Below are 24,404 nucleotides of genomic sequence, written 5' to 3'. Positions count from 1 at the left end.
TCCCTAAGTTCATGGAGTTGTGAGGTGGTGACAGATGTGAGCAGAAATAATCTCATGCCTTGTTTGCCAATTTTGCTTGCTATTGAGTCGCTGTAAATAGCTTTGTGAACTGCTTTGCATGCTGCTTTATCATATTGCACTTCCAATTTCAGTCTTGATAGAATTACTATAAAATTGTGTATTATCTTCTAAATCCTGTCTAGTAGAATGGAGTAAAGAACTGTTAGCTGAGGGGAAAAACATCACAAAATAAACTGAGCATTTAAGAGTTCAAGATTTTTAGTCCAGCCATGGTTGGAAATCTTGTTGCTGTGATCTGAAAGCTGCTCCTGTTGAAGAGAAGCTCTGAGTGTGAACACGTGAAGAAAGTCACGGGGAGATGAACTGTGTCAATTAAAGAGCATGCTAGCAGTTGAGTTGCCAGTCCCTGTGTTTATGCACATGATCAGTAGGCAACATCAACAGTGTCACTGTTGATAATTAGAGTTGTGGAAATACTGCCTGTCAATGTCCTGCAATATCTCTCTGTAAAATGTGTAACTGTGCTTTTACAGGAGACTGGAGGAACTGGGATGGTTCTGTTGAGAGTAGCTGCAGAATGGCAACTTCCTCGGGAAGAGCAGAAGGACCACAGAGCCTTTCTGTATTGTCACTCTTCCCTTAATAGAGGAAGTTAGGCAGGAACCCAGGAGAAGCTCCATGGAACAGCATTTAAAAAGGAGGAGGAAGTGGAGAGTGGTCATAGTACTCAAGAGCATAGCTTTTGGTTGTGAAGCGTTGACAGAGATGGAAACGAATCTGCTTACCTGAGTGACCAGATTGGAAGTAGCCCTGATACAGAAGAGGTGAAGGTGACTATTCCTGTATGGGAATTGAACAGTAGAGAGTGGAAGATCATTTAGGCTTAACATAGTTGAAAGAGTCTGGAGTTCTCTTTCATTCCTCAATGCTGCTAAATTCCTCCTACACAAACACAGAAAAGCCTAAAACTAAAAGCAGAAAGAGGTGAGCCATTCTGAAGTCCTTGCTTATTCCTGAGGTCTTGATTAAATCACCCATCAGAGGAGCGTTGTGCTTGGGTCCTTGTTTCTATTTAGGCATGCCTAGATGATTGAATACTTCATTCAACAGCTAGAACTTGTAAAAATATTATTTAAACCTGTACTGGGAAAGTGACACTCTTTTTCCAGCCTGTCTTAAGCTGATTTCCACAGACTGAATTGTAACTCACAGTCTCTCCAGGTGAAGTGAAGAATGAACATAAAGTGATGGGCTGGGACTTCCGTAAGCAACTGCAGCTGCTCAGCGTACATGTGATTGGAGAAAGATTATGAAAACTGAGGAAATAAAGAATCTTCAAACTCAAAATAACACAATGAAGAGAAATCAGAATAACACTTTTAGTGGAAACATCTGTTTATAATAATTAATTACTCCATTTGTCCTTCCTCCACAAAATTCTTTTTGAAGTTTGGATATCACCTCAACTTTTGACTTACTTCTCATACATGTTAATCTCCATAAATAATGAAGTATTTGCGTAGACCTTTAGTTCTCTTCACTTGCTGTTGCTAAAGGAAAACACTATTTTGCTCTCTAAACTTATAGAGGATACTTTCATTAAAACTTAGTAGCCTGCTAGTTTAAACTTTGTATCTTCTAATGCATGTTTCTGGCATTTGTGCAATTTCTAGGCTGGAAACTATGATGCTTGTTTACAACACCTAAATACCCTTCAAGACATAAACAAAGATGACTACAAAATAACTTTGAATACTGCTGTTGCAGAGTTCTGCAAAAGTAACCAGACAACAACAGACAACTTGAGACAAACCCTTAACCAGCTGAAGAACCAGGTAATGTGAACGTTTTGAGATGGTACTTAATTTTGAGTAGTATTAATGGTGGTGAGAGCTTCCAGTGAAATAGGAATAAAGCTTCTGCCCCTTGTCCCCTGGATTTAATAAAGGAATAAGAAAGTAACGTTACTTTTAAACCTCTGAGTCAGTTTAATCATTTGGGACACTGTTTTTATAGTTCTGCTTTTAGTAATTGTTGAAATTGATCTGAAGCTGGAACATTTCAGAGATTATAACTGTAGCAAGACCTGCTATGTTCTTTCAATAGGAAGTTCCTCAACCTGAAATAGTTTGTGAAATAATAAAAAAGTGAAAATGTTACTTTACTACTCAGTTGACAACTTTCTATTTTATTGTAAATTTTTGCTGGATTTATATGGAACAACAATAACGTTTATTAGCTTATAACTCCTACTGACCTATCTTTAGACTAATTATTAGTACATTTGGATTATTATTTTTTTTTTTAATATTTGACACTTTATAAAATCATAGGTATTCAAAGTTTAACGGAATGGGTTGGTTGTTTTTTCAGGTTCACTCTGTTGTTGAAGAAATGGATGGTTTAGATGATGTTGAAAATAGTATGCTGTACTACAATCAGGCTGTTATTTTGTATCATCTGCGCCAGTATACTGAAGCTATATCAGTTGGGGAAAAGCTGTACCAGTTTATAGAGCCTTTTGGTAGGTAGACAGAAAGAAGAGTTTTGTTCATGCAATAACTACAGGAAGATCATTCCGTCTTTCTCACTATCAGACAAGTGACCTGTAATTTGCCTAATATGGTTCTAAAAAAGAAGGTAGGCTTTGAAATGGAGAATATGTTTTATTTATATCAAGGACACAATTGAATTTAGGGGCAAGGTACTTCAGAGACATTTAGCAGATGAGTATAATGAAATTGAAATTAATTTTTGACAGCTTTAAAAGGTATTTATGTAAATAATATGTACAGGCTAATTAAATGATTTAAAATCTAGTATTTTGAGTCATCATACAACTTCATGGGTGGGTGTGTATTTGTCATGGCACTCACATTTTTAAATAGCTGCATTAGGTCATACATAATTATATGTGCTCATATCTGAATATAGTGTCTCCTGCTTTTATGAGCTATGGCACCCTGCGTAGTAGAATTGCCATACTTGTATGAAATAACTTCATAATACTCATTGAATTTTAGAAGTGACAAGACTTGAAGGGTGCATGTGCAGGTGTCTCAATAAATTGCTGTATGTCTCAATAAAATGCTGATGTGTTTCTCCTTCAGTTCCTCACAGTTTTCAGTATGCCTATTTGGGACTTGCGCTGTGAAGCCAGCCAAGTAGAGATCTATTTGTATGGAATCCTTTCAAGTTTTACAGGATTCTACATATGCATATGGCTCCATCTGTCTATTTAGATACTGGATCTTTTGCGCTGGTCTGCTTAGACTAAGGCTCAGAATCTATAAATGTGAAATACCTGTTAAACTGTCTTTAGTATATGCTTTAATACTGATGCTGTTTGAATGAATTACCTTTTTTTCAGAATATATACTACATTGTGTAGGCGTATGCATTTTTTTTTCTCATGTAATATATTGATTTTTGTCATAATGTTGCATAGATGTACTTTATAGTAACTTTTTTTCTTCAGTCATGTTTGGAATGATTGGTATTAGAGCTGTAAAATAATTTTAACTTCTTTGCTTTATACAGAAGAGAAGTTTGCCCAGGCTGTGTGCTTCTTGCTTGTAGACTTATACCTGCTAACTTACCAAGCTGAGAAAGCCTTGCATCTGCTTGCTGTTCTGGAAAAAATGATTTCACAGGGCAACAATAACAGCAAGAATGGAAAAAACGAGGTAAGCTTAAAATCATATGAATGCTACTGAGTCTTTACCAGAAGTATGCTTTAGCTCAATCCAAAATTACTCTTTTAAAATACATTTGAATTATAAAACTACGTTAGATCACTCATAACTTAAGACAGCAACTTACACATGTTAGTAACTGAGTTAATTGCATACAGCAGCTGTTTATTCCCTCTCTTTCACCCTTTTCTCCTACTCCCAGGCAGCTAAGAAGTGTTTCTGAAGTCAGAGACATGCATTGGAAAGACAGCTGTCTTCAGGGTCATATATTCATAGTTTTCCTTGCTTGTCTTGGATTATGATCATACGACCATTGTGACCATATGACCATTGAAAGGGAAGTCAGTGTCAGAGAGGAACTGCAATTGCGTACCATATTCAAACATTCAAATCAAGCATCTTTTTTTTCACATAGTATCTAAAAAAGTATGAGATGTACTTTCAAATGAAATCTTTTTTATGTGTCTTTTGGAAAAGTCAGTAGAATGAGTGGTGGCTTGGAAGTGAAAAGAGGACACTTCAGTCTTTTCCTATTGACGGAATGTCACATTTAAGATAAAACATTTTATCTTTGAGTATATAGTAATTCTACTGAAGAAAATATTAAAGGCAGACTCCAGTATGTGCATGTCATCCTTCTGGGTAAGCGAATTGTTAAAATACCTCAACTGCAGAGGAGCACAGTGTAACACTAATGTTAATATAGAATTCTGCTCTTCCCAGGCTGGTGTGATTGTTCGTGGATTTTGACTTTTAAGCTCAAGTTACAGTATTTAGTGGGATGTTTATTTTTTGACTATTAAATATTTTTCTTCTTCATGTGAGATTGATAAAAATAGCTTATGGGAGACTCTGTAAAGTGAATTTTAAAGGTGATGAATAGTAACACTTCCTTTTTTTGTTTGACACTCAGTCAGGTAATAATACAAATAAAGATTCCTCGAATCAAAAAGCTGAAAGTGGAGCTTTAATAGAAGTTGCTAAATCTAAGATACATCAGGTAAGTGTCTGCATCTTATTTATACAAGAACATCAGTTCAAGTTTTTTCTTAAAACTGAGTGCCATCTGCTCCAATCTAGTTCAGCATGAATTACGATACTCCATCTCTCCTTGAAAACAAAAGAGTGAATTTATCTAACTCTTCCTTTTTGTAAGATCCACGTATAGGAAAAACTGACCTAACGCAAAACCCCATCAATTTCAGTCCCTGCAGTTTATCGTAATTCTTTTAAATGGCAGTTAGCTGCACTGACTTTGTATCTGTTAGACCTCCAACAGTCTAAATCAGCTGAGGTTTTATTTCACTGTACTGTTCCGTGGAAAAATATGTGAAGAAACAAAATGCTTCTTTATCAGCATTCATTTATTGGTATTTTCATTTTAGTAGGTAAATGTCTGGAATTAAGAGGTTAGATTATCTAATTAGTTAGTAATTTTAAGTGCAAGTATCTGTGTTTGAATATAGAGTAGCTGTTGACCATCAAACAAAATGTGCATCTGCTTACTGTAAATATGAAGCCTATAAACTTGTTGAAAGTCTGAATAGAATTTCTTTTTTAGGAAGGCTTTCTGAACAGCTTTTTACTACCTATTTTTAAGATGTATACAAAATATTCTGTATTGAATCTCTAGATATGGTTCATCTTGCAAAACCTGCACAAGTTACTGTTTTTTATTTAACAAATTTAATTTTTAACAGTATAAGGTGAGAGCCTATATCCAGATGAAGTCACTAAAAGCATGCAAAAGAGAGATCAAGTCTGTTATGAATACAGCTGGGAATGTAAGTATTCTTAAGGCTGTTGTCTTTCTAATCTACTTCTGTTCTCTGTTTTTAAACTGAATTTGCTATCTTTCTTTACAAAGAAGGGTCTTATTGAGGATGGAAGTGTGAAATAACGCTTTATGTAGTCAGTTGGGTTTGTGATCTGTGATTCTGCAAGTGTCATTAATGTTGAGTTTTCTTATTTGCTCTGTTTCCAGTTGCTCTGAAAGCTGCATTGTTAACGAGATCAAAATAACAGTGAATCACTATATAATAAACATGTTCAGTTTGCTTTATAGTTTAAGAAGCACAAAACATGTTTTAGTTTACTAGACATGTGATGGGTATTACAAACTTCTGATGTCATTGGTGGTTTAAACCAGTTCATGAAAGATTAATTCTGGGATATGCAGTTTTTTTGGGTTTTTTCTTTTTGTTGAAATTTTTTGGAGGCTTACCTCTTGCTAGAAAGCAGTTTCTTTTTTTTTATATAGGAGTTCTCAACTCAGAATTACATCCACCATCCTGGATAAATTCTACATTAACTGAGGAGCAGGGAATGGGAGGAGAGCGCTTCCCCTTTCTTGCCAGTCTCAACAGCTGTTAGTTTGACAGAAATCCTCCTGGACCATGAGGTCTCTGTTGGCAGACCAGGAAGATCACAGCCCAGGAGGAAGTTGTTGAACTCTGCAGGGAGGGAAGCGTGGGGAGGAGTGTACTAGAAGACAGGTTGGAGAAAGATCCTCTTAAACAAAAAGCACTTAGCCAGCAGATCCTCTGCACTTAGCCATTGCTGTGACAGAGTTCTCAAGAATAATGTTGGGTTTTAGAGCAGTAACAAAGAATATGCAGAGTTTGTAGTTCAGAGGAGGTGAATGTTAATCATGTGCTCAGCAAAGAAATGCTGCTTCTTGAAAGTATTAGGTCCTAAGCCTATGTATTTTTAAAATGGCAGCAGAGGCAAGCTGTTTGTGGAGTGATTTAACACTAGAAGTAGAAATCCTAAAACAAGAGATAATTAACTATTGTTTTCTCTTTCACAGTCAGCTCCTTCTCTCTTTCTTAAGAGCAATTTTGAATATTTGAGGGGCAATTATCGTAAAGCGGTCAAACTTTTAAACAGTGCAAACATTGCTGAACATCCAGGCTTCATGAAAACAGGTAAAATAGATAAGCATCATTTTGCAAGTACTTAAATGTGTAGTATAACAAGACTACTCATTGATATTAATTTTAAGCATATTAATGATTACTTAAAGGAGTATGCCCTGAATGTCATGGGTTTATAATGCTGGATATGTTTTCATCTTTGTTGTTGTCCTCCTTCATGTAACACTGTTTTGTTTTTCCTTGACTGTTCTTCTTGGCAATGAAGCCATTGTCTATGAAAATGGGTTTGTGAAGGTGTAAATGTAATATTTGCAAGGCTCGCATTTGGGTCTCTAAATCAAGACATGAAACAAAAGGCAATGTACTAGATCTAGAAATGAGATTTCAGATTGTACTCAGAGAGGATACCATAGCAGTTGTAATAATGATTGTGGGGGAAACGCAAATGTTTCATGAATTGTTAAGGTTTGACTTCTATTGTATGCCATTTAAAGTTACTTTTATATCTAGAAAGTATATACGTGTAGACATGCTCAGAAATATAACAGCACATAAATGTGTGTAACTTTTTAGATAGAAAAGTTATTTATATACTGTAAATATATATGCTGTGTGTATATATACACTCACTGTATACGGTATTTAAATGTATTTGAGATTTTAGTTGACTGTTTAAAACATCAATTGAAAAATACAGAGAGAAAGCTGTGTCAGTAGAGAGTTAGAATTTCAAAAAATACTTGTACTGTAAAACTACCGAATTTCTTTACTACTTTGTTCAATGTTGGTTTTGTGATTTTTCTGAATTTCTTATGCTGTAAGATCTTTTATCTAGTAGATATTGCTGCATAGATTGCAATTAGGTGATAGAAGTTGCAGAGTTGGCCCCTTTTCTGGAAAGCTTTATTTTCATATAACTTTTTTGCAAAGTAGAACGTTCACTTACTAGTCTTCCTAGGTTATGATTAAAATAATGTCTGGTTAATTTGTTAATGGCCTGTTTCTTGGTTGTTTGGATTTTTAGGGTGTGTTGTTTTTTCTTTTTTATCAATGGTAACCCTGTAAAACTTCAGTTGCCAGTGGATAAATCAAAAGTTTAATGTTCTGTTCTTTCCTATTTCGAAGGAACTTATATTGTTACCTGAACATGATTTATTTAGGAAGGAGAGTGCATTTTCTGCTTGTATGGTTAGGTTGACATATTTGTTTTATAAAACTTAGGCAGGTAACATCATTTGAGAATTTCCTTTTTACAAGAGAGAACTTGAATTGCTTGCGTGCTAACTTCTATGAAAACCTCCAGGTGAACTTACTTCACCTTGCAATCTGTCAAATTGGCTTTATATGTGCTAGAATACGGTGCACAAGATCTGGAAATCTGTGGCTGCTTACATATATCGGTCATTTCAGGTCAACTGTCCGAGAGAACTAGAACGGTGTACAGAAATGTAGGTTATTAAAATGCTTGTGAGGCAGGGACGTAACTGCATAATCCATGAACGTCTCACTGAAGAACGGTTAATAGACTGACATAATATGCTGACCCATGAGAGAGCGGTGGGAGCATTTTATGGGGTCAATGACATTTTTAATTTTCTTGGTCTTTTGCTGTTCTCTCAGGTGAATGCTTAAGGTGTATGTTCTGGAACAATCTTGGCTGCATCCACTTTGCAATGGGAAAGCACAATTTAGGAATTTTTTACTTTAAAAAGGCCTTGCAAGAAAACGATAATGCGTGTGCACAGCTAGGAACGGGCAGCTCAGATCCAGGTAAGACTTTCAAGAGATGAAAACAGGTGGTGGAAGAGGGGTGGGGTAATCAAGAAAATAGAGGATAGAAGCTTTTGGTAATTATATAAGCAAAATTCCTGTTCCATCTCTTTGTAGGGGACAGGATACGGAGGGTGAGAATTTTGATTGTAACTTGATTTCAGAGTAGGATTGCTGTTGCCACAGACAGATCACGTAGAAATATATTCTTTTTTTTTTTTTCTGTTTTCTTTGACATGCCATGGGGCTAGGGCAATTACTTCTCTCTTGTTTGTAGTCTTTGTCCATCAGTCAGGGAGATATGACACAATATATTTTCTGTGAAGTATTACGCATCATTAAAGATGTTATTTATAGTCCTGCCGACAGTAGTAGAATCATCAGGACTTGATGGATGTGGCTTGTTGTTTGTGGGTTTTTTTTTGTTGGTTGCTGTTTTTTTTTTTTTTCTTTTAACTTGGAATATACAGAAAATGTGGAGTGCGATACTGTTTTTTAAACTTCCTTACTGAACAGTTCCCATATTTGTATGAGAAATGTTCATCTATTGTTTAGTTTTATGGTTAGTTTTATCCATCTACTTTTGTTGTATGTATCTAAAAGATAAGAAAATAAACATTAGAGTAAGTTTTCTTGCTTTGATTAGTAATATTTAAGGTTTCTGTCTCTTCCAAGTAAATGATTTCATGATGAAGTAATATTTTTCTCAGTTCTTGTTTTCTTTAAAATCTAATTACTATCATGCATTTTATTGTTTTTCCTATTGCCCCCCGACCCTGTACCTAAGTGCAGTCTTAGGTACCAGTGTGAAGACAGAAAATGTTTTATACTTGTTAGCAGCAAATCGGTTTTCTTCTGTTACTGTATGAATAACAAAGATGTTATATCATTTAGCCTGTGTGACAAGGAACAGAAGTGGTTAGCGTTTAATGTACTTCAACCTTTATTAAGAGTACAATTAATTTGTCTTTGGTATCAGCTTAGATGTGGAAGGAATTTATTTACAGAGGGAGGCTAGTGCATTTCTGTGATGAAAGGTTTTTTTGGTAGTTATTAGTAGTTTCCCACAGCTTCCTTCCTCCTCCCAGAGTTATGTTTTTGGCTCTTCTGAGCTGTATATCTGATATGATGTAATCCTTTTCTGCAGGTAGAAAATTTTCAGGGAGACCCATGTGTACGCTACTGACTAACAAACGGTATGAGTTGCTCTACAATTGTGGAATTCAGCTCTTGCATATTGGGAGGCCCTTAGCTGCCTTTGAATGCCTGATTGAGGCAGTCCAGGTTTACCATTCAAACCCTCGTCTTTGGCTGAGAATAGCAGAATGCTGCATTGCTGCCAATAAAGGGGTAAGTAGATTTGCAAATTCCTTATTTTGATTGTAGTTATGAAATACACGTGATCCCCGAGTTCTCTGTTTTCCTTCTCTGAGTGGCCTCTGCACCTTTATTTACTGCACACTATCCAAATCCTTCCAAATCCTAAATTTGCAACTCTTCCCTTGGGAATTTCAATGGTGCTCATTATTTTGGTATCTCTATTTCAGAGAATTTAAGATATTCATAGCTTTATAGGAGAGGTTTGCTTATATCCACGTTTCACAGGCAGAGCATTGAAGTTTCAAGAGTGTTGGGTCAAAAAGGGACTGACTTTGATTGTGTATGTGCTCGCTGTTGTCAGATAGTTCTGAGTACTCAGTTTTACAAAGCACAGCAAATGCAGGAAGAACAGCTTTCTTCATACTCATTTTGCAATTTTCTGTGTCGATCCTACTGGACAAGTCACACATAGATAAAGAAGACGCAGCTGATCATCTCTAGTGGAAAGCTGGGTATGAGGGCCTGGATTAGCGTAGGTTTTGTAGTAAAAAACAAAGTTTGGGTTCTGTTTACAAGTACAGGGTCTAGCAATCTGGAAAAGGGAAATACAGACCCTTATGGGGCACTTCTTTATTTACTGCAGCCTAGCCGAAGTAGTAGATTATGCTAGTCTCCTTAAGCCTGGCTTTCTTCCTGCTACCGTTGTGATGCTGTGTGGTGTACCAGAGGGCTTGAATTCGTGTCATAAAAACAACTTGTGGTTTCCTAAATTTGTAAACTTACAAGAAAAAAATAAACTTTGGATACTGTCAATATTAAAGGCAAAGGGGAAGTGCCTTTAAATTGTAAGATAGATTTTCAACATGACAAGTGAGGCCCTAAAATCAATAGCGTGTTTGATTTGACCTTATAACTCCATTTGCAATAATATTCCTTGATATCTAAGTATGGATTCATATTTATGCTCTGAACGCCATACATAAAAGTCATTTCACCGAACCTAATTTTCACCCGCTTTAGTGTTATGCATTGTAAAATACAGATGGAAGATGATTCCCTTTCTGCAGTTCTTTTAACACCTTTTCTGAAATATGTGCTTCATATCCAAACACATTGTATGGGTATGTATTTTTTAATTTGATGGTAAATGACATTATAATGTCAATATCCTTCACAATATATTCCGATAATTTCTCTGAAAAGTGTTAGCTATTTAAAATACAGATTTAGGATAAGTTTTTTCCTTCCAAGCGCAACTCTTCATCACTGACTTTACTTACCAACAAAATTGTTAAGATGGCTCATGGTAAAACAAACCAACCAACCCCAGGAAATATGGTGTAGAGATAGTTCTTGGGACTGACAGTTAGGGTGCTTCAAGTTCATTTGACCCTCAGAATGTCTGCATGCTCAGAAATCTGTTAAACAAGTTAAATTAAATTAACTTTGCATATGTTGTGGTTCAGCGTCATGCTCCCCGTGGAAGGGTTTGAGAGCAGCTTTTTCAGAGAGCATTTTGAATGCTGTGTAAGCAGGGAGAGAAGACGGCAAGCGTTGCAGTGCCAATTCCTAATATTATTTGGCTGATCATATGATTTCTTTTTAGATATCTTAGCAGTTCTTTTAATATGACTTGGTTCATTGTTCTTTTGCTTTCAAAACAGAGGAGAAACTAGGTCAGTAGGCTATCAGACAAGCTGTCAGGACTAATCTGTGGTTACACTGTGTGCAGTAAAATCCCTCTGCAATATAAAGACAATAGAAGGTGCCTGATCCTTCATGGTACTTAAGATTTAAAACCGTACCCATAAAAATGATTAAATCTTATATTTTTAGCAGGGTTCAAAGTGTTCTTCCAGCTTTCACTTATTTTATCAAACTCTTGTTCAACAGCCTTGGTATTTTAGTCCTTTTTTTTTTTTTTTTCCTACTTTTAGACGTCAGAACAAGAGACTAAAGGTCTTCCCAGCAAAAAGGGAATTGTGCAATCTATAGTAGGTCAAGGCTACCACCGTAAGATAGTCCTAGCATCCCAGTCAATACAGAATGTCGTTTATAAGTAAGTATGTTTTCCATGGGCTCTTTATTTTGTTATCATAGCTTTGTTAAGGATACGTATCTGTTTATCAGGAGTTCTTAAAACTATTATGGAATAACTGTTTACTTTGGAATTATTAATGGGGTGAAGAGAGAGACATGCTAAAATGAGTCTTCCTTGAACGTTATTTGGATGCCTCCTCTATGATGGCCAGCAGAGGGCTTAACTGTGTATTCGTTGTGACTAAGAAGGCCATTAAAGCTTTAAATTGATTTATCTGATATTTATATTTCCAGTTAGCTAAATCTGTCCTCTTTTTCTCTTAAAAATACGTATTTTCAGTAATCCACTCTAGAAAAATGCTGAAAAATACAGTTGATCTGTCATAAAACTTTAGGAAGCAAACTAAAGAAAAACTTCTCGTAATTATATAGCTGAATCTGCGCACTGTATTTGGGCATCATGTTCTACTTTCCATAAATAAGAATATCAAGATACATATGTCTTCATAAATTAAATGCGTTATATTAAAACATGATTTAACTTCTTTTAGGATAAAGTTTTCTCTGCAATCAGATCTTTCTGGAGCTCTGTTTTTATTTTTTTAAATTCAGTAGGATTGCTACTCACTGGTTAATTTCTGTGTCTCTTTCAGCGATGGGCAGTCCTCAGCAATACCTGTAGCCAGTATGGAATTTGCAGCAATTTGTCTAAGAAATGCCTTGCTGCTGCTGCCAGAAGATCAGCAGGAGCCAAAGCAGGAAAATGGATCTAAAACTAGTAGTCAGCTGGGGGGAAATACAGAAAACAGTGAAAGCAGTGAAGCATGCAGGTAAACAGAATTGCACGAAAACCTTTCTTTATGTCCAAAGTAACTCTTTGCTGACAGTCTGTGTCTGCTACCTGTGCTCGTTGGCCAGCAGAAAAAATAACCTATTTGTAAATTCTCAGCATCGTTGTGATAGCCAAGGAAATTGTTTAGCTCCGCGTTGTTTTAATTGCTGGTATGCTAATTTAAGAATAAAACACCGACTTGATTCCTACCAGTCCTAACAACTTTAATAAATTAGACAGTGGAACTCTTTTTCATTGGCCATCTTATTTTCTGTCCTGCAAACGTTATGTTTTCCCACACCCTCCTGCAGTGCATATCGGTATTTCTCTAATTGTAAGTGAAGTTTCACATGTTACAATGATTCTGTGTGGGTGTGCACGTGCACCAGGTACTTGATTCAATATATAAATGTCTAGCAACTCAGTTGTAAACATTTCCCCATGATCGGATTTGATGTTCCTCAGCCCTAGCATGCTTTGTTGTGTTTGTTTTAGACTAGAAATGGGAAATTAGATTTAGAAGATAAGTAGGAAAGCAGCACGGAGCTATTGCTTAATAAGTTACATGTTACAAAAAAGAGTTTAAGAAAAATCTCTCTTCTTAAAGCTTCAGAAAAACCTGTAGACAATGTATGTCAAATGTTAAATAGCAGGAAGGTGTTTCAATTTTTTGTGTTGATCCTGATGTCTTCTGAGCTTCCTTTTGAAGAGTAACTTTGTTGGCTGTAGCCTGTGCTTTTATTAATGACCATTTTGAGAAGGGAAGAGTTACAATAACTAACCTGGAAAAAGTGCCTATGCTAGAACTTGAACTACTTAAGAGTAGTGAAAAAACACAATGTCTTTGTCAGACCCGAGTACAGATAAATTTTTAAGAAGATAAGATCCGTTTGTCACACGGCAAGATTTACTGCACACATGCCATGTTGCGTAGGTGCAAGGTGCATCCCCGTGTATCCTGAGGTTGCCTGCAGAGAGACTCGGGCTGGGTGTTGGTGGCTGCTACTGCTACAACAATATTTGAAGGCTGTTCTCTGTAACCCTTGTTTCCCAATCACGATCTTCCCTGTCAAGTGACCAAATAACTTATAAACTTTGGGATGGGAAGGGGTGTTTCTTTTTTGCTTATTGAGGTCGGAGGTTGTGAACTAAGCTCCCCTGGCAAGCTGTATGCAGCCCATTGAGGTGAAACTCTTCTGGTTTAGAGAGACTTCAATTTTAAGCTTACAGAGCCCACTGAGTGGCAGTGATTAAAACAAAATGGTGGCCCTTACGTAGACAAGACCTCCTTTTCTTGTTTTGTTTTGGGGTTTGTTTTTTGTTTGTTTTTGTAGGAGTGAGAAAAGGAAAATGTACCCTGTACAGGAAGATCCTTTTTTACCTTCTGCTTTCGAAATCAGATTCTTTTTCTGCTTAAAAAAAAAATATTAAAAAAAGACTCCCTTATATCTCTGTGGTCACTGCCAATTTCAAAATGTCCAGCAGCAAAGCAGGCTGTTCTTGAATTTGTGTGTCACGTTCTGAAAGGTTCAATAAGGTTTTGTTCCTTCTGATGCAGGACTCTCTGCAAGAGAACAGTAAAAGATATACGGCATTTGAAGAAAATCACACTAATTGAACAGGATGGTTTTAAAGCAAATCCCACTAATTGAGCAGGCTGACTCTGAGACAGATTATTCTGTTATTCACAAGAAAACAGGGAATACTTTCAGTGGTTACGGGTATTTTTTTAATCTAATTTTTGGCAAAGGCATGAGCTATATACACTACAGCAGTGTTGAGTACAGGTTTCCTTGGAGTCTATTGCTCTCTGTTTTGAAGGTCTAAGTTAGAGTTATTTTACCCGTTTGTAACAAACGGGTATGAAACTACGTCGATGAAAAAGTTCTAGTTAGGTGGACAGACTCAGTTTCAATACGGATTTTGTTGATCTGTTGTTTGTGACCCTCAGAGTGTGTCTCTGCCAAGGTGCAGCTGTTAACCTTCTCTGCAATTCTCATTCCAGGAGGAGGTTGTCTGTCAGCTTATTGGAGAACAAAGTTGCAGACTTTTTAAATAGAGCAAATACTTGCTCCCCAAAAAAAGCCAAGCGTAACTTTAAGAAAGCAGAATTGTATTATTTTATTTTTTTAAAAGACATTTTGAAATAAAAATAAAGGCAGCTAGAAGTCTAAAGGAAGCTGTAGCACTTCATGGATTATCTTTCGAGAATATTGATGTAATTAGTTTTTAAGATGTCTAGGGAGAGAACTAGTTTACTGCTTTTGTTAGAGGCTAAAGGAAGTGAGGCTACAAATGCAGTGAGTTCTGCATCGCTCCAGTTTAAAGTTCTTGTCCTACACCAAACTTCAAAAATAGCTTGAGACTGTGGAGAATGGCGTGGGTTGTTTGGTCTGTCAAGTCAAATCCTTCCCAGCAAATGTTCCCCTTCTTCCCTTTCAAACAGAACAGTTAGGATAAGAGCATGTGCCTCAATTTTTGCATAGCTTCCTATCCCTCCTTTTTAGGCCATAGAATTTTTGCTGTCCTTTTAAATGGAGTGAATAAATATCAGTGCTTATCACACTGAGAAATTTTTAATTAATTATTTATAGTCACGCCCTGTAATTAATACACTGTTTTTATTCTAGCAATAAAAGTCATGAAGGGGATAAGTTCATTGCAGCTCCACCTTCTTCTCCTTTGAAGAAACAAGAATTAGAAAATTTAAGGCAAGTAAATAATATGAAATATTCATCTCTAAATGAAGCTGTGCTGTGGTTCTAGAGTCGTTGCTAGCTTTTTTTTTTTATGTACTTGCAACGTTGAATTGTAAATTAATCTAAGGATGCCTTTTTTCAAATGCATGTGCTTCCTTTCTTCTGGGCTTTGAGTCTGAACAAATAGAAGCCATCCAGGATTTCAATTCAGAAGGCAGATCAGTTTGTTTGATCCCACTGTTATTGGCTTGGCATTATATATTGGGCAAAACTAAAAAAAAAAAAATCAAGTCCCATAAATGACAAAGCTAAAAACCTGACAATGGCTATTGTGATTGGTGGAAAGGGTGGAAATTACTGTATAGTACCTTTTCCCTTTATAGCCTTGATAAGGTTGGAGTTCCGCCCCCACAACATTATGTACTTGTTGGATGTGACAAAAAAACCCCACAAAAGTGGTAAAAGCAGCTATGCTGCTTTCAAATGAGAACGGTGTTCCTTGCAGCAGGAGTAAATCCTTACTTTGCATGTAATAGAAAGAAAAATTGCCTCTATCTAGGCATTTGACTTCCTCACCATGGGAGAACATAGGTAAAATTTGACTGTAGACTTTTTCATGTTCTCAAAGATCCTTAAACTACTTGTTCAGCAGAGTGGTCTCCAAACAGAATAACTCCTATGTGTCTAAATAAGTATCATGTTATCTGGAACCTCTTTACTTTTCCCCAACAAGATTATCATTTGCTGGCAATGTTAATTATTTCAGATGGCTGCCACCCCATTGAAAGTCTGTCTTACTGTAAAGCTTGCACCTGTTTAGAAAAAATAAATCTGTTTTAAGTTTCCATTATGGACAAAACATGCAGTAATTTCCCACTTAAACTCTTGGGTAAACACTCTGTTCCAACCTAACCCAGGTAACCTGTGTTTTATAACGACCAGCTTAACCTTTACTTTGCTCCACTATGAGTAGCAAATCTACTTGTATTTGTTTAAAAGCAATTTAGCAGGAATCTGCGAGGAGACGTTACTGAGACCTTGATTATTTATTCTGAAGTGGTACAAGAGTTTGCTACTTGAAATAGAAAGCACTGGATTAGAAACAGTGATGTGGGTTGGTTGTGGTTTCTTTTTTTTTTTTTCCTCCTTCTGACTGTTAAAAATGTGGTTGCCACATGTCAAAATTACATGATGTCACGTTGTGATTTTTTTGAAAAAAAAAAACCAAAAACAAAACACATAGTCTTTTATTTCACAATCAGCTGTTGTTGTCTACAGATGAAACCTGACAACATGTCAGGAAGAACTTATCAGTTTAGCAAGAATTACACTGCTTCTGGTAAAGAACATCATGTAAGGAAAGGAAAAGCATTGATTTATATTTTTTTTTTTTTACAATACTTGCTTTGGTGGTTAAATCCAGAGGACTAGGTATCCCTAGAGAATGATTCTGCTAAAACTATTTCTAAGTTTCTGCAGATAGCCGTGGAAAAACAAAATATGTTGCACTCAGATGTTACTATATTCTTGTAGTCTTGCTCACTAAGGAGCTAAGTGAGAAAATTAAAATTCTTGTCTAGTCAGGGAAAATGAAGAAAAAAAATTCTGAATGTTATCAAGGATTATCCTGAGGAATAGGTGTCTGTTCAATTCAATTTTTCCACTGTTAAGTCACTGGATTTGAAAGCCTCTGTTGCTTCAAAACTGAGATGGGCAACTTGAATGCTTTTTTTGCATGATTTTGTATAGTTGCACATCCTAATAAGAGTTTAAAATGACCAACTGAGTTTGCCCCTAAGTAATTCTTAAAAATTAAAAATACCATCTAGAAAAGGCTTATGCCTATGGCCTTTATGCTTTATGCCTTTATGTCTAGCTACTTTGAAGGGGATGTGTCATATGTGTTGTTTGGTACTTGTGCACGAATTAGCTGAGCAGACGATTCTCATCATAAGTAGTAATTCAATTGCAAGATTTTAAAAGCAACAAGCAGAAGTCTGAGGATACCAAAAGTTGCTATGAATTTATGTGTAGGAAGTGGAAACTTTGGCTTTTTCTTTGAGTTTCTTCTAAACAATTCTGCTCTTCGCTTCTTCTCATCCTCCGAGAAGCCAATTCCCCTGCTCTGCTGTCAGCCTGGGGCATGTTTCAGTACACCAGAATGACCCAGCATTGTTAGGATACACCAAGAGTAAAGGAGTTTTGGTAGACCACAGTGCTACATTTGGAAAATTTTGTGGATTTTATTGTAGAAGTTGAGATGGATAGCAACAGACCTTGTTGCAGCCTTTTTCTTCCTCAATTGACCAACTTTGTGTGAGACTCTTAATTTTCCCCTTCAAAGTAGCTAGGCATAAAGGAATAGTTTGATCACCCGCTTTGTTCTGAATAGATTTGGACTGCAAGCCCTTGCTCTAAGACATGTGATCCAATTTTACCCTTTTTTCCTTTCTTTTGACTCTTCCACTGGCTATCTCCAGTCCATCATTATGCTTTATTTTATTTACTTACGTATTTTTGAAGTGCGCATACCCTAGTATGGTATTCCAGGAACATCCCCGACTTTGGTAATAATTTCAGAGGTAATACTGTGAGGACCACTGTTTCCTACCAATATACCTTGTTTTTTCTCTACACCAGCCAAGTTTTGTCTCACTTACCCACTTAAAGGTTGCAGTGGTCTGTTTGTCCCTGTCACAATACTGGAATCTTACAATGATTATCACTCGTACCTGTTTCACTCTCTTTTTCCTCACTCTCAGACACTGCATTAGTTCTCCCCCATCTCCTTTTGCTGGTGCAGAATTTCCCCATTGAGTAAGCACCATCTGCATTCTGTATTTCTTAATATTTTGGATTGTTTTGCCTGCATTGAAACGTACGAACTAGATAGTTTGTATCCACTGTTGTGCTTAGTTAGTTATTTGAAATTATTTCAGATCAGTGATGTTCTCTAAAGCATTCAGAAGTGTCATTTTGGTGCCTTCATAGTAAATTTTGAAGAATTGGATTTGCTCTGGCTCGCCCTTTGCCTGAGAAATGAGCCAAGTCAGATGTGGCATTCGGATTCTGTAAACTTGCAGTCAGTATGGGCTGACAAATCGTGTTGCCTAAACCCACACAAGAGGCTGTTTGACATAATCTGGCAGTTTAAAAAAACATTTTTCTTTTTCCTAGTGCAAAGGCAGTTTTATTTAGGGCATGCGGAGGCTCAGGGATGCTGGAAGTCTGCCGTGCTCAAAGGCGACCTGTGGAGTTTTGTCAGAATCCTGACCGAGGTGAAAAACTAGTTTGTCTTTTCCCTTGTGGTGCAATTCTTCTGCTCCGGTTAGCTGTCAGGTCTCCTGAGCGTTTGGTTTAGCTGGCTCAACAATGGATCCAAGTGCACAAGAACAGTACTGCAGGGAAGAAAACCTGAATAGTCCTCCTCTTTAGATGGCTGTTCCTGAAGAATCTTGCCAACTCTTACATGGCTTAAACAGTGACAAGTCCTTACAGCAGAGGATTAGATTTCAGTTTTGCTGGACTTACCTATTGTGTGATTGGAGTGTGTCTTGTGTTTGAATTTACACTTTCAGAAATAAATATAGGCTTTAAAAAAAAAAGTTGTGGGGAATAGAAGACAGATATTGGTGTAAAGCGTAGTAGTAACCAACTCTACAGGCCTTGGCTTGTGTCTAAGGGTATTTAGCTGATGACACTTCGCATCTCTGCTGGTTTAAAAGCTGTGCTTCCTTGAGGCAGAGACAAAAAGAGGCTAGTTAGAAGCAGGCTGCGATTACAGAGCCTGTTCTTTTTTTTTTTTTTTTTTTCCCCCTGTTCCCCCCCCCTCCCCAGTCACCACCTTTCAGAAATATTTTAGGTTTGGGACTTGAGCTGGGGAAGCTTTCCTCTCCCTCTCTCAAGCTTTTGTATGTGTTCAGATTTGATGTGACATCTGGGCACGGTGGAGAGGAAGTGGGGGGTAGGGAGAAACACTGGAGAAGTTTCTTATCCTGCTTGTGCATAATTAAGGAGCATGCCTCCTGGGAAAGGGGAATAAAGGCACCCCAGGTCCTGCCATGAATTACATGACTTACTGCTGGACCAAAAGTGGGCTTGACAGTTGCCAGAAGGTTGCACGGTAATAGCCCATCTACCGGCGGGAGAGTCGAAGGCTCTTCTCCCATCTCCAAGGCTCCCGACACGAGACCCCGCTAAGAGGATCCACTCTTCCTTCCCTGGAGCAGGACAAAGTCCGTGCTCACAGCAAGGCGTCGCGGCCCACGGCAGGCCGAGGCTTGTGCCCCGTGGACAAGGCAGCCTGCACTGAATGATGTCTTACGGAGTGGAAAATAGCCCCGAGTGCTGTGTTTGGGGGACGGTGGGGGGAGTTATTACAACGTGTGAAGCTTGGCCTAATGATGGCATCCTGACATGGGGTTATTGTTTGAAGATGGAAAGTGTGAGTAGTTCAGATTTCATTATAGGAACTGTCGGAGATTTTGTGGTTTTGGAAAGATAAGAAAGCCTGTGACAGCAACAAAATGCCACATATCAATCAGAGTCCTGGCAGCGGATTACAGCTCTCAATGGAACACAAAACTGGAAACGCCAAATTCTCCAGCGCTTATTGTCTCCCTGTGTGCAAACATTGTACAGTGTAAGAGTGAAATATGTTACATCTTCATTCATTGCTACTATGCGTTTGTAGATTGTATGCTACAGAAAACCTACAAATCTGCTACCCTTTGCTGCAGCAGAAGGGGAGGACGGGGAAGCACGAGTCAGTGCAAGGCAAAACAAATAAAAAGAGCGTGGGAAAAGAGGGTGGAAAAGCTGCACAGTAGGAAAGATGACAGGTGTAATGATGTCCATCTTTTTGTAATCCGTTATTTATGGTCAAAATTTCAAAATCTTACTGAGCATAAAGTGGTGGTCCTTGGTTTATGCTGGTAGAATGCAATGTATCTGTAGAGGCTGTAGATAATAAAACACTATCTCCTTTACTTCATAGTTTGACTTAAAGATGTTATTGAAAGTTTATGATTTATTTCTTCAGCACTTAACAAGAAATACATCTTACAGCTGCATTTGGAATCACAAAATTCTCCATTTAACATATTGGCTTCCCCCCCTCCCCCCTTTTTTCTTTTTTTTTTCCTTTTTTTTTTTCTTTTTTTTTTCCCCTCCAGGTGCTCAATACTTGCGTGTAGTGCTTACGTGGCTCTGGCTTTGGGTGATAACCTTATGGCATTGAATCACGCAGATAAACTTCTTCAGCAACCAAAGCTGTCAGGGTCTCTTAAGTAAGTCTGATGTGGTCATTTCTTCTTTCTCAGCCCTGCTTTTTGCTGGAGAGTTCTGAGTTGAAGCTTCCAATGTCTGTAGCTGCTTGCCCATTCTGTATCTGATGCAAAGAATTGCTTGGCCTGCTCCTGTTCGTGTTGAAGCCCTGACTAAATGTTCATTGACACGCAGGAACGTGAGTCCCCCTTGTTTGTGTGAGAGTTCCATGTAATTTGGAATCTATTGCTGCTTTTGTTGCTCTTCGCTGAGTTCCAGCCGTGGGTCCCACGCAGTGGCAGGACCGTCCGGTCTCTGTCCTGATTCACTGTGGGGCTGCACATGCTGGTGTTGGCACAGCACAAGGGGCAGGAATGAGCAGCTGGGGGTAGACAACATTGGCCCAAGCCATTGCCCTGCTGAAAGCTCACTTATGAAACCCCAGCCTTGGAGGGGAATGTTTGCTCAGTCAGGAGGGTACCAGGTCTCGGGTGTGCAGGACCGTCACTTTACCTGCTGCCGTTGCTTCCGAACGGAAGAACGGTTCCATTCTTCCATTTCTCTTTTTCAGTTCGTATTTGGCACTGTAGTTTTTTGGAAAGATGTTCAAAGCTCATTCTGGTTCTACCTACCAGTTCTCGTACATCTGTGCAAATTCAAAAAAGGCAGCTTTAGCCCCATCCTTCTGACCTTGTTTGTGTGTTTAATTCCTACGTCATACACAGGATAAAATATAGCAAGGGTTTTTATGGTAGTAATGGTGTTTTTCAAAACTGGTAAAGTACTTGTGGAAAGCAAGCTAACGTGCTTATTTTTATATGCTGGCAGCATACTCTAAAATCGTCTATGCCAATTAAATACTTTGGCTCCTGTGCTCCCAGACTGCTGCAGAAGCTCATCTTTTTTGCACAGTCATTGTATAAGCAAGATTTTAGAGGAGTTTGCAAGGTAACACATAGTTTTGTGAAGGCGGTGTTACCATTATGTAATGCAGATGGCAGGTTTTTTGCAAAGGCAGAGCACCGTATATCTTGATCCCAGGAAACTAGGCTTTTGTGCAGATGATTGGGAATATTGAACTGTTCCCATTTTCTTAAGTGAAATAAATTGCATGTAGAAAGCTACATCTGCTGTATCAGATCTAAATTGCAGAAATTATTTTTGGATGATTGATATTTTACCTGACGTTTTGTAATTCATTACAACCAGCTATACGGCCAGTTTGAAGTGTACTGTATACAGCCACATAGAACAAGCATGGACTGTTTTGCTCAACTTTTGTTTCAGCTTAAATAATTGCAAACTAACTACACTCTTGATTGACAGGATTCCTTCTGTTCCAAAGTTGAAAAGGAAAGCTGCTGATTAGCTGAGCTGAACTACAGGTGTCAAACACCAGACTTGCTTAATTCTTTTGCAAAGCTTGCAGTTGGAAAGATGTTTGTGCCCCATGGACAGGCCTATATAGTTGCTGTCCTTAGAAATGCAGCTATCTTACACAATTAGTTTGATTTCTATTGAATGTAAAGTCACTTACCACCTCAAATTATAGATGTATCCATATCCTGGGGTGTTTTTATGAGGGTTCTGTTTTTTTTTCCCTCTGAGATAAAGCCATACCCAAGCTATTGTCTTCCTGGAATGATAATTCCTGTCCATGAATGAATTGTCAACACTCAGGTGCAGATTTTTCCACCACATTAATGCCTAAAAGCAGTAAATAGCAGAACGGGGTGTTATGACAATACTTTACAAGCCAGCTAACTTCCATGCAAGTTCTCCAAGTAACAGTTTTCATGTGCTTGCATTAAAAACTGCATTCAGTTTGTCTTGTGTAACAAATCGTGGGGGTTGTTACGCTGACATTTGTACCAAACCTTTTGCTGTTATAGGTTTCTTGGGCATTTGTATGCGGCAGAAGCTCTCATCTCTCTAGACAGAATATCTGATGCCATCACTCACTTGAACCCCGAGAACGTCACTGATGTTTCCCTCGGGATCTCTTCAAATGAGCAGGATCAAGGTTAATGAATTCACACTTCATTAGAACCGACTATGCTTTCAGCTGCCTTCCTGCTGTACATTTCTGTATACGCATATAATGATGATTAAGACATCTTGTTTTAAGACCATAGGTTGCTGGGGGGGTGCTTGTGCTTTTGTTGTTGCGTTCTTGTTTTCCTGGCTGTAGTTCTTGCTTTGTGTTTGGTTTTTCTTTTGCATGTTTGTCTTTCCTTTGAAGGGGGTAATTCTGAAACATAAATAGAACTGTGTATTGTAGCATTCTGCCTTGTTTGAATGTAACTTTTGAAAGCTGCTTTTGTTAAATATGCAATTATGGTTAAGTTTGGGCTTCATACCCTCTCTTTCAGCTCTTTAGCCTCTAAACCAGGCTTTGGAATATCAGTGAGGTCTACTTACTGCATTTAGTGAGAGACAGGAGTAGGGAGAACTTAGTTAATCTGTATCTTAATCTTCTTGTAGTGCTTCCAGCTGGGAGTGTGTATTCTGTAACAGAAAAATGCTTCAGAGCCCATCTGTATAGTGAAGTTTACAGCAGCTCCGATTTCAGTGACATGTCTGCAGTTTAAACTTCACTGTACTCATCTGCAAATCTAAAAGCTCTTAGAGAAGCAAAATTTTAAAGATAGGAAGTCTTAAGTGGCATAAACTCTTGAGCAAGCTGGTATGTTTTCCCCTCTTTAATGTCAGACCATGAAGAAAGAAGCAAATTTGTCTCTTTGTATTATTTCTGTAATAAGCTTTTAAAAAGCATACAGAACATGATGGTTTTTGTGGGGTTTTTTTCTTTGCAGGGTCTGACAAAGGAGAGAATGAGGCGATGGAATCTTGTAAGTACCAGCCACTGTAATCAGCAGAGCACAGGAACTTACTTGGCCAGTTCAAAAGAAAAGTGTAAGGGGGGGGGGAAAAAAAGAATATTTTTTTTTTTTTTTTTTAATTGCAGCTGGCAAGCAGACCCCGCAGTGCTACCCCAGTTCGGTCACATCTGCGCGAACAATGATGTTGTTTAACCTTGGAAGCGCTTACTGCTTGAGGAGTGAATATGACAAAGCTCGAAAGTGTCTTCATCAGGTATGGAAAACTAACCTCAAGACAGCTTTTAGGGACAAATGTACTTCCTTTAAAGTGTCATTTAGATCACAGCAAGTCCTGGTGATTTCATAGCTCAGGTTTATTTACTGAGTTTGCTGAGACGGTGGCTCTCTTCTGTCTTTATGAACCAATCTTTATTAGTAACATAAAATAAAGGAATTCCAGACTTCTTACTTGTGTAGATAGTTCTGTATCACTATGGGAAGCTTTTTTTTTTTTTAGCTCATATCAAAACAGTGGAATATAACTAGGAAGCCATTTGACTTTTTCTAAGGTTTGAGGGGTTTTTTTAATTGTCCAATAGTTATTGTAATATAGTAACTTCAGAGGAGAAAGTTCTTGAGTTTACTTCTCTCTAATCAGTTAATAACACCATTTAAGCGATTAATTTTAGGGCTGTGAGAAGAAAGTGCAGTTCTGCTGGAGGTATGCTTCTTGCCTGCCTCTTTTTCCGAGAATTCTCAAGTACTGCTTTTGAAATTCTCTGTCTTCGCTTACCCTGTGTCATTCGGCCTTTCTTAAGGCTGTGACCCACCTTTCAATGACAATAAATTTGTCTCTTTGCAGCCATTCCTTTCTGTCAGGAAGACTACTCTAATGCATTGCTGAGCCGCAAACTGGAACAGCGGTCTTCCGAATTACTTCAGAGTAGTTGTATAGGCGAACAGGTTCAAATTCTGTGAAGTTCTCAAGTGCTTAAGGCCCTTGTATTGCTTTTTTTTTTTTTTTTCCCCCCCTCGTGAAGCCTCTTAGGATTGGGCAGGTGTCT

The 24,404-nt window shown here is 37.8% G+C and overlaps 1 protein-coding gene across 3 annotated transcripts in view; it reads left to right on the top strand.

The window, feature by feature from the left end:
- Positions 1–24,404, top strand: part of CNOT10 (CCR4-NOT transcription complex subunit 10) — a 33,749-nt gene that overhangs the window by 6,642 nt on the left and 2,703 nt on the right. The window contains exons 2-17 of one of the 3 annotated variants that reach the window (XM_054190028.1): positions 555–1,005; positions 1,695–1,856; positions 2,395–2,545; positions 3,562–3,707; positions 4,630–4,716; positions 5,417–5,500; positions 6,526–6,643; positions 8,213–8,362; positions 9,510–9,712; positions 11,620–11,741; positions 12,376–12,552; positions 15,185–15,265; positions 20,428–20,541; positions 22,411–22,541; positions 23,335–23,370; positions 23,487–23,614. In XM_054190028.1, coding sequence (XP_054046003.1) covers positions 2,416–2,545; positions 3,562–3,707; positions 4,630–4,716; positions 5,417–5,500; positions 6,526–6,643; positions 8,213–8,362; positions 9,510–9,712; positions 11,620–11,741; positions 12,376–12,552; positions 15,185–15,265; positions 20,428–20,541; positions 22,411–22,541; positions 23,335–23,370; positions 23,487–23,614 — 1,707 coding nt within the window. In that variant the 5' untranslated portion in view covers positions 555–1,005; positions 1,695–1,856; positions 2,395–2,415. The remainder of the gene's footprint in view (positions 1–554; positions 1,006–1,694; positions 1,857–2,394; positions 2,546–3,561; positions 3,708–4,629; positions 4,717–5,416; positions 5,501–6,525; positions 6,644–8,212; positions 8,363–9,509; positions 9,713–11,619; positions 11,742–12,375; positions 12,553–15,184; positions 15,266–20,427; positions 20,542–22,410; positions 22,542–23,334; positions 23,371–23,486; positions 23,615–24,404) is intronic. The other 2 variants (XM_054190026.1, XM_054190027.1) reach the window with 2 other exon arrangements.

This window comes from Rissa tridactyla, chromosome 2 (genome assembly GCF_028500815.1).
Source record: "Rissa tridactyla isolate bRisTri1 chromosome 2, bRisTri1.patW.cur.20221130, whole genome shotgun sequence".
NCBI classification, from domain to species: domain Eukaryota; kingdom Metazoa; phylum Chordata; class Aves; order Charadriiformes; family Laridae; genus Rissa; species Rissa tridactyla.
The sequence above is the reverse complement of the archived record's forward strand: the minus strand, read 5'-3'. Positions and strand labels throughout refer to the sequence as shown.